The sequence below is a fragment of the Mandrillus leucophaeus genome, unplaced genomic scaffold (genome assembly GCF_000951045.1).
Source record: "Mandrillus leucophaeus isolate KB7577 unplaced genomic scaffold, Mleu.le_1.0 Scaffold66, whole genome shotgun sequence".
Taxonomy (NCBI): Eukaryota; Metazoa; Chordata; class Mammalia; order Primates; family Cercopithecidae; genus Mandrillus; species Mandrillus leucophaeus.
In genome coordinates, this window is record NW_012107141.1 from 5,798,195 (window position 1) to 5,809,048 (window position 10,854).

At 46.5% G+C, this 10,854-nt stretch overlaps 1 protein-coding gene across 2 annotated transcripts in view; it reads right to left on the reverse strand.

The window, feature by feature from the left end:
• Positions 1-7,984, reverse strand: part of MTCH2 (mitochondrial carrier 2) — a 71,858-nt gene extending 63,874 nt beyond the window's left edge. For both annotated transcript variants that reach the window (XM_012001453.1, XM_012001454.1), the window contains exons 1-3: positions 7,701-7,984; positions 4,308-4,392; positions 4,040-4,146 (exon numbers count right to left, since the gene is read on the reverse strand). In XM_012001453.1, the coding sequence (XP_011856843.1) occupies positions 4,040-4,146; positions 4,308-4,392; positions 7,701-7,787 (279 nt within the window). In that variant the 5' untranslated portion in view covers positions 7,788-7,984. The remainder of the gene's footprint in view (positions 1-4,039; positions 4,147-4,307; positions 4,393-7,700) is intronic.
• Between the last annotated feature and the right edge of the window lie 2,870 nt (positions 7,985-10,854).

The following is a 10,854-nucleotide window of genomic DNA, read 5'->3' on the forward strand; positions in this document are numbered from 1 at the left end:
GCGGCTCCTGCCTGTAATCTCAGCACTTTGGGAGGCTGAGGCAGGTGGATCACTTGAGGTTAGGAATTCGAGACCAGCCTGGCCTACATGGCGAAACTTCATCTCTACTAAAAATACAAAAATTAGCTGGGCTTGGTGGCGGGCGCCTGTATTCTCAGCTACTTGGGAAGCTGAGACAGAAGAATTGCTTGAACCCAGGAGGTAAAGACTGCAGTGAGCTGAGATCACACCACTACACTCCAGCCTGGGCAACAGACCAAGACTCTGCCTCAGAAAAAAAGAAAAGGGGCTGGGCGTGATGCCTCAGGCCTGTAATCCCAGCACTTTGCGTGGCTGAGGCAGGCGGATCACCTGAGGTCAGGAGTTTGAGAACAGCCTGGCTGATGTGGCGAAACCCCATCTCTACTAAAAATACAAAAATTAGCCAGGCTTGGTGGCGGGCGCCTGTAATCCCAGTTACTTGGGAAGTTGAGACAAGAGAGAGAACTGCTTGAACCTGGGAGGTAAAGACTGCAGTGAGCTGAGATCACACCACTACACTCCAGCCTGGGCAATAGAGCAAGACTCCATCTCAGAAAAAAAGAAAAGGGGCCGGGCGTGGTGCCTCACACCTGTAATCCTAGCACTTTGCGTGGCTGAGGCAGGTGGATCACCTGAGGTCAGGAGTTTGAGAACAGCCTGGCTGACGTGGCGAAACCCCATCTCTACTAAAAATACAAAAATTAGCCAGGTGTGGTGGCGGGTGCCTGTAATCCCAGTTATGTGGAAGGCTGAGGCAGGAGAATTGCTTGAACCCAGGAGGTGGAGGCTGCAGTGAGCCGAGACCATGCCATTGCACTCCAGCCTGGGCAATAAGAGTGAAACTCTGTCTCAAAAAAAACAAAAAACAAAAAATAAAACAAAACAAAACAAAACAAAACAAAACAAAACAAAAAGGGAACATGCTCAGTGGCTCACGCCTGTAATCCCAACACTTTGGAAGGCCGAAGAGGGAGGACTGCTTGAGCCCAGGAATTCAAGACCAGACTGGGCAACACAGTGAGACTTTGTCTCTAAAAAATAATAATAATAAATTTAAAGAAATAATTACAAAATAAGAACAACAAAAAAGAAAATTCAAGAACTTTCAGATTTTTTTTTTTTAGATGGAGTTTCACTCTTGTTGCCCAGGTGGAGTGCTATGGTGCGATCTCGGCTCACTGCTGGAGTACAATGGTTAGATCTCAGCTCACTGCAACCTCCACCTCCCAGGTTCAAGCAATTCTCCTGCCTCAGCCTCCTGAGTAGCTGGGATTACAGGCGCCCACCACCACGCCTGGCTAATTTGTGTATTTTTAGTAGAGACAGTGTTTCACCATGTTGGCTAGGCTGGTCTCGAACTGCTGACCTCAGCTGATCCACCGACCTCGACCTCCCAAAGTGCTGGGATTACAGGCATGAGCCACTGCGCCCGGCCAAGAACTTTCAGTTTTAACAGAAAGTAAGTTAGTAAAAACAAAGTCCAGGGTTCCCACTTTTCTTATGGAAAAGGCAGGACCAATACCAAATTAGGGCAAGACTCTTTTCTTCCCTGCATAAAAGGACAGAGAATTGGTGTTAAGTCTGAAGAGCTGAAATCGCCTCACTTTTTCCTTTGTATCTGACGGTTTCTAAAACGAGAGGTTTTTTTTTTTTTCTCTTCTAGAGAAGAGATCATGAATACTGCCAGAGCCCAGAGAAAAATTCCTGCAAGAGGAATTTTTTGTGCCGTCTTTTGGAAACAGAATGTGAGCTAGGTGAAAATAAAATTACCAATTGAGAGCTCCTTCTTGTGTAACCACCAGTTTTATTGTTTTCTTATTTTTTAATGTCAGTTTTATTATTTTCTAGCCATATCAGGTTTTAAAAAGACAACATTTTCTCTTGTAAAAAGAATTGTGTTTTAAAAAATCACAGGCAAGAGAACAAATGTGAAGATAAAGTAATGTATTTTGGCCAGATTCCAGGTCCTTGGCTAGAATTAATTCTAATAGCTTCAGGTCTCTAAAAACTTTCACTTGTTTCTATACTTTGTTTTTTACTCCATTGACACAATTATCTAACCTGGCTTCTACATTTCCTGAATTTCATTTTAATTCTTGCTCAGATATACAAAATCATTTCTTGTAAAGGTTAATAATTTTCTCAGCCCTGCATACATCCTTCTTCTTGACTGTACAAGCAGCTTTGGATGCTAAGTGTAGTACCAACCCTATAATATTTCACTGGACTACATTTGGAACATATTCAGGGTACCTGGTTACCTCAAGTTTGTCTTATTTTCCAGTTACATAAAGTAACTTAGTCTCAAGCAGTACTTTCTCTTTTTCTCTAAGTCTATACATAAACCTCTTTGGCTAGATGACAACTGCCTTTCCATATGTAAATTTCATGAAAGTAACAGCAACAATTTCACTGAGTCCAGAGTGTGACTGGAAAAGAAAGACCAGTAATCAATCCACCAAAGACATGGGCCCACTGAGACTCCAACACTCTGACCCACGAGCCACCTGAAATAATGCTTCCAGATTCAGTCCACAGGTCTGACAACAGTAAGTATGTTAAGAATAACAGGCTGGACGTGGTGGCTCATGCCTGTAATATTAGCACTTTGGGAGGCAGACATAGAAAGTTTCAGGCAAGGCTGGGTGCGATGGCTCATGCCTGTAATCCCAGCACTTTGGGAGGTCGAGGCGGGCAGATAATGAGGTCAAGAGATCGAGACCAGCCTAGCCAACATGGTGAAACTCCGTCTCTATTAAAAATACAAAAATTAGCTGGGTGCAGTGGTGGACACCTGTAGTCCCAGCTATTCAGAGGCTGAGGCAGGACAATCGCTTGAATCCGGGAGGCGGAGGCTGCAGTGAGCCGAGATTGCACCACTGTATTCCAGCCTGGCAGCAGAGCAAGACAGTCTCAAAAAAAAAAAAAAAAAAAAAAGCTTGATCAACATAGCAGCCCCTGACTCCATTAAAAAAACAAGAACAAAAAAGAATAGCAAGATGACTGAAGGGTTAGTCAGCTTCCATGTAAGGTACTGGCTGAAAAACCTCTTTAACTCACACTTCTTTAATTCAAATCGATGAAGTCTGAAGAAATATTTGTCAAATCCAAGCCAATCAGGTCATGAAACTGTTTTAGCAAAATCATGATTTGCTCATCAGGTGTTAAACCACTAGAACTGGCCAGGTGTGGTGGCTCATGCCTGTAATCCCAGCACTTTGGGAGGCCGAGGCAGGTGGGTCATAAGGTCAGGAGATCGAGATCATCCTGGCTAACACGGTGAAATCCCGTCTCTACCAAAAATACAAAAAATTAGCCAGGCATGGTGGTGGGCGCCTGTAGTCCTAGCTACTCGGGAGACTGAGGCAGGAGAATGGCATGAACCTGGGAGGCGGAATTTGCAGTGATCTGAGATGGCGCCACTGCACTCCAGCCTGGGTGACAGAGCAAGACTACGTCTCAAAAAACAAAAACAAAAACAAAAACAAAACAAAACAAAAACCAAAAAACAAACCAAAAAAACTTCGTTTTAAAGGAATTCCCGTTGCTTCCCAGGAAAGAAGATATATACATATACATATTTTTTTGAGACGGAGTTTCGCTCTTGTTGCCCAGGTTGGAGTGCAGCGGTGCGATCTCTGCTCACTACCATCTCCGCTTCCCGGGTTCAAGCGATTCCCCTGCCTCAGCCTCCCGAGTAGCTGGGATTACAGGCACATGCCATCACGCCCGGCTAATTTTGTATTTTTAGTGGAGACGGGGTTTCTCCATGTTGGTCAGGTTGGTCTTGAACTCTTGACCTCAGGTGATCCGCCTTCCTCGGCCTCCCAAAGTCTGGGATTCCAGGCGTGAGCCACCGCGCCCAGCCGAAAGAAGATATTTTAAGAAAATGTTTTTCAAGAGGAAGAAAGGACAGGGTTATAAATGTATATTTTAAATTGCTCTTGATATTTAGAATAAACTGTTGCATAACAGGTAAGCAAAATCTATGGGAAGATTGATTTAATTTTCCTCTTACCTGTAAAACTTTACCATGGACCACAGTTCCAAGGACTCCCGAACACAGTCTTGGAGTTAAGCCTGTGAACAACCCACGCCTCCCATCGATACTGGCAATGTGCTGAGCTAGGAACACAAGTCAGAGATGTAGTCAAGTTCTGGTCAAGAGAAACGGATATACTACAATTTGAAAGAAACAAGCTTTCTATATATTTTCTTTCAGTAACAACTCCTGCCTATCACAGTTCTCAATGTCATCCAAACCCAAACAAATCAAAGACGCTTACCGTAACTAAAGAGACCAGGAAGCTGACACACTTGCCGCCCAAAAATATTTCGTCCTATTGTTGGAGGAAGAGGCTCATAACCCACCTTTAAAAACAATGGAATATATCAATATTAAAGCAGTATTTCCAGAAATGTCTTGCTTGCAAGGTCTTGAATAAAGAACAAAATTTGGGTTATTTTTAAACACAAGTAAAAATGCAGCATATGTTTTCCACGGTAATGATGAAGCATCATTCTTGTAGGTTTTTCTTCTGTTGGTAATACTGAGTTCAATAAACTCCAAGTTTCGTTTTGGTTCAAATTCTATGATGTATACCATGTAGCTGAAATAGGCTAATATCAAACTGAAAAAGAAGGGAACTTTTGTGTTAGGAAAGCTACAGTTTACTAAGGGGGCTCAAAAATACCTTCTAAATAAAATTTAAGGCATATTTTATATTTGAACAAAATGAGAAGACATCCATCACGCCAGCATCAGCTGCATACTTGGCAACCTAGACAAAACACTCAAAAGGCAAATGCAGATATAGCTGGATAATTCACTTAGGAAAGAATTACAAGCTAACTTCATGTTAGAAGAACAGGCTGTCGGTCAGGCCCAGTGGCTCATGCCTGTAATCCCAGCACTTTGGGAGGCCAAGGGGGACGGATCACCTGAGGTCAGGAGTTCGAGACCAGCCTGGTCAACATGGTGAAACCCTGTCTCTACTAAAAATAAAAAATCAGCCGGGCGTAGTGGCGGGCACCTGTAATCTCAGCTACTTGGGAGGCTGAGGCAGGAGAATCACTTGAACCCGGGAGGCATAGGTTGCAGTGAGCTGAGATTGTGCCACTGCACTCCAGCCCAGGCCGACAACAGCGAGACTCTGTCTCAAAAACAATCAAACAAAAAAAAGGTTGTCATTAACAGCTAATGAAGGCCATTTTATATAGTTAATGATTACCATGGTCTTTGTACCATATACTCAGGATTTTTAACACTACAGATACTCGAGAGAATGAACACTGTAGGACATAGTTTTGATTATTGTTGTGACTCTTAATCTGTCCTATTAAGTAACTCCTGGGCTGGCGTGGTGGCTCACGCATGTAATCCAAGCACTTTGGGAGGCCAAGGTGGGCGGATCACCCGAGGTCAGAAGTTCAAGACCAGCCTGGTCAACATGGTGAAACTCTGTCTCTACTAAAAATACAAAAATTAGCCAGGTGTGGTGGCGGGCACCTGTAATCCCAGCTACTCAGGAGGCTAAGGCCGGAGAGTCGCTTGAACCTGGGAGGCGGAGGTTGCAGTGAGCCGAGATTGTGCCATTGCATGCCAGTCTAGGTGACAAGAGCAAAACTCCGTATCAAAAATAAATAAATAAATAAATAACTCCTGTCTGAGTTCCCCGAATAGTGCTACCAAGTAACCATTTTTATTTTTATTTAGTTACTTATTTATTTTTTGGAGGCAGAATTTTGCTCTTGTCACCCAGGCTGCAGTGCAGTGGCATGATCTAGGTCACCACCTCCTAGGTTCAAGCGATTATCATACCTCAGCCTCCTGAGTAGCTGGGATTATAGGCACCCACCACCACACCCAGCTAAGTTTTGTATTTTCAGTAGAGAGGGGGTTGTGCTTTGTTGGCCAGGCTAGTCTTGAACTCCTGACCTCAGGTGAACCACCTCTTTCAGGCTCCCAAAGTGTTGGGATTTACAGGCGTGAGCCACCGTGCCCGGCCCAAGTAACTATTTTTAAAACTGAGCATTTGGGAATTTAACCAAAACTCCTGGGCTACTTGGCAACACAAAGATGTTGTGAAATCAGAATTAAGGGTATTCAAAGTTTTTGGGGCAAGAGCTCTGAACATCACTAGAAAACCCCATCTCCCAGAGAAGTACTGAGTAGTGGGTTCTTTTTTTTTGTTTCTCTGAGGCTGAGTCTTGCTCTGTCGCCCAGGCCGGAGTACAATGGCACGATCTTGGCTCACTGCAAGCTCCACCTCCCGGGTTCAAGTGATTCTCCTGCCTCAGCTTCCCGAGTAGCTGGAATTACATGCACACACCACTGCACCTGGATATATTTTGTATTTTTAGTAGAGACGGGGTTTCACCATGTCAGTTAGGCTGGTCTCGAACACTGACCTTGTGATCCGCCTGCCTCGGCCTCCCAAAGTGCTGGGATTACAGACTTGAGCCAACGTGCCCGGGCCCAAGGGTTCTTACTGGATATACTGCAACATGCTGTCATCTCAAATGCTATCTAGCCCCAAATGTGCCAATTCTGTTTTAGATGTTACAGTACATTCTAATCAGTCTTTGTTCTAGGTGCAAATCATTTATTTGCAATAGCGTTTAACGAACGGAATCTGAATTCACACGGGTCTACTCAGCAAGAAATAATCTGGATTCCCAACAACTCAAGAATAAGAAACGTGGCCCTCTCTAGCGTCTTGCCTAATTTTTACAGAAAAGTAAACGGCAAGACAGGGGTTCTAAAAACTGTTCCATTCTTAGGCACAGTGCATGAGGCAATTATGTCAACTCTCAGTAAAAGCATATAAAAAAAATGACCTGCCCGTTACAGGGATATTCAGGAAAGGAACTGGATACACTAAGTCTATCACTTACTTGGCCTACCTGCATGTGAATATAAAATACCACGTAATAATTATTTGACAGTAGATTAGAAATTAACTCCCATGTTTAAACTCGCTAAAACTCCGCTTCACTAATTTCCAGCTCTGACCAATGTGATTTTCATTGTCAGGAGCCACATGGGCTGCTGCTGGAAAGCGCTCAATGCATCTTTCCGAAATCTGACAGAGCAACCCCTTCATTAACACTTCTGAATGAGCTCCTTGTGTTTCTCTGGCTATCTGGTGCGAAAACCTCGGAACAGAAAAGCAGTAGTAACAGTAGCATAAAAAGAAAAGAAAAAAAAAGGAATAAAAAATAAAATGTTGGTTCCCACCTAACTTCACATTTGTCTTCAACTGAGTATTTCGTGTCTTGCGTCTGAGATTTTGGGGGGAGGAGCGGTGAATGTGAATTTCGGAGGGGCGAGAGGGAGGGTTCGGAAGCCCTTGGTGGCGACCGGCCAGGATCCACCTCAGAGAAGAAGAACCAAAGTTCAGAGGATCCGCCGGGCAGGGCAGGGCAGGGCAGGGTGGCGGTTGGCTAAGGGAGGAGTGGGCCTCAACGCTGGGCAGCGGGGCGAGGGCTCGGAGAGGCCCCCAAGAGGGGCCGCGGGACCGAGGAAGCTGTCCCTGCGGGGAGGGAAAGGGCAGCGGAGGAGCAGCAGCATCTCGGGAGAATGAAGGGCCCGCAAGGCTGAGCCGATCCTCAGGCGCCCTGAGCAGCAGCGACCGAACGGGGCGCCAGGAGGGGTAGGGAGCGGCGACGCCTCATACCTGGATGAGCACTTTCACGTACATAAGCGGCTGGGACAGGATGGTGAGACCGGAGCCCAGGAGCACCTGACTGGCCGCGTCCGCCATGATGGCACCCGCGGACGGACAGACAGACTGAGCCACCAAGCGACCCGGTGAGCCGGTCCTGGGTCACGTGCCAGGGCCGCCGGTTTCACTGGCCCGCCCGCGGCGCGCGCGCACGCACGCACCAGCGCGCGCCTCTCCGCCCAGTCCCCGCCCCCCCTCCCGTCCGGAGAAACGGCAGGCGCTCGCGAGGGGGCGCTGGGGTCGGGGCGGGGCTTACGGTACAGAGGCGCATGCGTTCTGCCGGTGGCTCGTCCTCCGGGAATGACGGTTTCTCTCGCACATGCGCGTCCAGGCCGCAAGTGTCCGGAAACAGAAGAAAGGGAGTGGCAGAGGGGGGAGTGTGACCCTGACGGCAAAGGCAAGGTCAGAGGACTGAAAAGAAATGGAAAAGGATTCTTCGTTATGCTTCACCTCTGCACTTGCCTTTTGAGCATCAACACAGGGTTCAAAAGATATTCAGCATCAGAGCCGTTAACAGTCTAGTGGCTGACAAACTCTTAAGTATAGCAAATAATCCGCTAACGAGTGGCTCTTCATTCATTTATTCGTTTAATTAATGTTATCTTCTCAGAAAAACCTTCTCTGACCATTCTAAAATTACCTCCCCCTTTTCTTTTTCTTTTTTGAGACGGAGTCTCGCTCTGTCACCCAGGCTGGAGTGTAGTGGCGTGATCTCAGCTCACTGCAACCTTCGCCTCCCGGGTTCAAGCAATTCTCCTGCCTCAGCCTCCCTAGTAGCTGGGATTACAGGCATCTGCCACCACACCCGGCTAATTTTTGTCTTTTTAGTAGAGACATGGTTTCACGATATTGGCCGGACTGGTCTCAAACTCCTGACCTCGTGATTCACCCACCTTGGCCTTCCAAAGTGCTGGGATTACAGGAGTGAGCCATCGCGCCTAGCCACCTCCCTCTTATTTTCTCCCACATTGTCCCCTGTCGTAGCATTATCACTGAAATTATGTCTCCTCCACTGGAGTGGAAGCTCCATGAGTTCAGGAACCGTGACAGCCTTTGTTCACGGTTGTGTTTTCAGTGCCCAGCACATACAAGGTGCTCAATAAATATTTATTGCACAAGTGAGCAAATACTTCAGTGCCTACCAGTCTACAGGCTATCAGAGGCAAAAGTGAAAAAGGCATTGTCCCTGCTCCTTCAGCCCCAGCTCATGTGTTCTATCAAACAACATTTGGTCAATCTGAGCTTGGAGCAGAATGAAGTACCGCAGGGAAAAGACTTGGATTTGGATCCTGGCTTTTCCACTGCATCCATTTGTCATTTTAGCCTCTTTAATTTCCAGTGTTTGTATCTAAATCTAACACTACTGTCTACCTCTCAGGGTTATTATGAGCATTAAGTGAAGTTGTGCATAGGAAAGGATTTTTTAAAAAACTGTATATTGAAATACAGATGTTTGGCCGGGCACGGTGGCTCACACCTGTAACCCCAACACTTTAGGAGGCCGAGTTGGGTGGATCACCTGAGGTCAGGTGTTCAAGACCAGCCTGACCAACATGGTGAAAACCCATCTGTACTAAAAATACAAAAATTAGCTGGGCATGATGGCAGGTGCCTGTAATCCCAGCTACTCGGGAGGCTGAGGCAGGAGAATCTCTTGAGCCCGGGAGGTGGAGGCTGCAGTGAGCCTCATGCCATTGCACTCCAGCCTGGGCGACAGGGCGAGACTCCGTCTCAAAAAAATAAATAAATAAAAAATAAAGTTGTAAGAAACAAGTGGCTTCTAACTGAATCTAGAAACATAAAGCTGAGCCAGAGAGACTATTTAGCATGGGATTCTTTTTTTTTTTTTTTTTTTTTGAGACAGGGTCTCTCTTCGTCACCCAAGTCGGAGTGCAGTGGTGTAATCTCGGCTCACTGCAACCTCCACCTCCCGGGCTCAAGCGATCCTCCTACCTCAGTCTCCCAATTAGCCGGGACCACAGGTGTGCACCACCATGCCCAGCTATTTTTTTGTATTTTTAGTAGAGATGGGGGTCTCGGCATATTGCCCCAGGCTGGTCTCAAACTCTTGAACTCAAGTGATCCACCTGCCTTCCAAAGTGCTGGGATTACAGGTATGAGTCACCACATCTGGTTGGATTCTTTATTCTTGCATTTGTGCACTGATGGTGCCAAATAATATTGCCTTGTCCCACTGATGCTAGTGAGCACAGGGAGGCACAGAGCCTCTTGCCGGGGTGGGTGGTTGGGGGATTCAGTCTGCTCCACAATATTTTCCAATGGTGCAAGGCAGAAGCTGCTGATGCGGTTTTGGTAAGAATCTGCAGAGAATAGGTAACATAACTGAAGTCAGCAGTATAGATAAGGTAAGAGGTGCTATGTACAGCTGCCTAGGCTGTGCACTGCATAACTGAGTGGGGCCAGTGACAAAGACTATGATCTGAATGGCATTCCCTGATACAGTTCAGTATGGTGACCCTAAGATGGGTTATATTTGGTGACCCATATTGCAGTGGTGAGAGGAATAACAGAAGTCAAAAGGGGCAGAATTAATCGGGAAGGAAACAGAACTAGAAAAGCATGTCACTGAATTCAAGAGAAAAGTTTGGAAAAAGAAAGGATAGTCAATATACCAGAAGCTTCCAAGAGGTCAATAATGAAGCCCAGAAGCTGGGCGCGATGGCTCACACCTGTAATCCCAGCACTTTGGGAGGCTGAGGCGAGCGGATTGTGAGGTCAGGAGATCGAGACCATCCTGGCTAACCCGGTGAAACTCCGTCTCTACTAAAAATACAAAAAATTAGCCAGGTGTGGTGGTGGGCGCCTGTAGTCCCAGCTCCTTGGGAGGCTGAGGCAGGAGAATGGTGTAAACCCAGGAGGCAGAGGTTGCAGTGAGCTGAGATCGCGCCACTGCACTCCAGCCTGGGTGACAGAGCAAGACTCTGTCTCAAAAAAAAGACCAGCCTGACCAACATGGAGATACCCCATCTCTACTAAAAAAATTAGCCAGGCGTGATGACGCATGCCTGTAATCCCAGCTACTTGGGAGGCTGAGGCAGGAGAGTCGCTTGAACCTGGGAGGCGGAGGTTGCAGTGAGCTGAGATC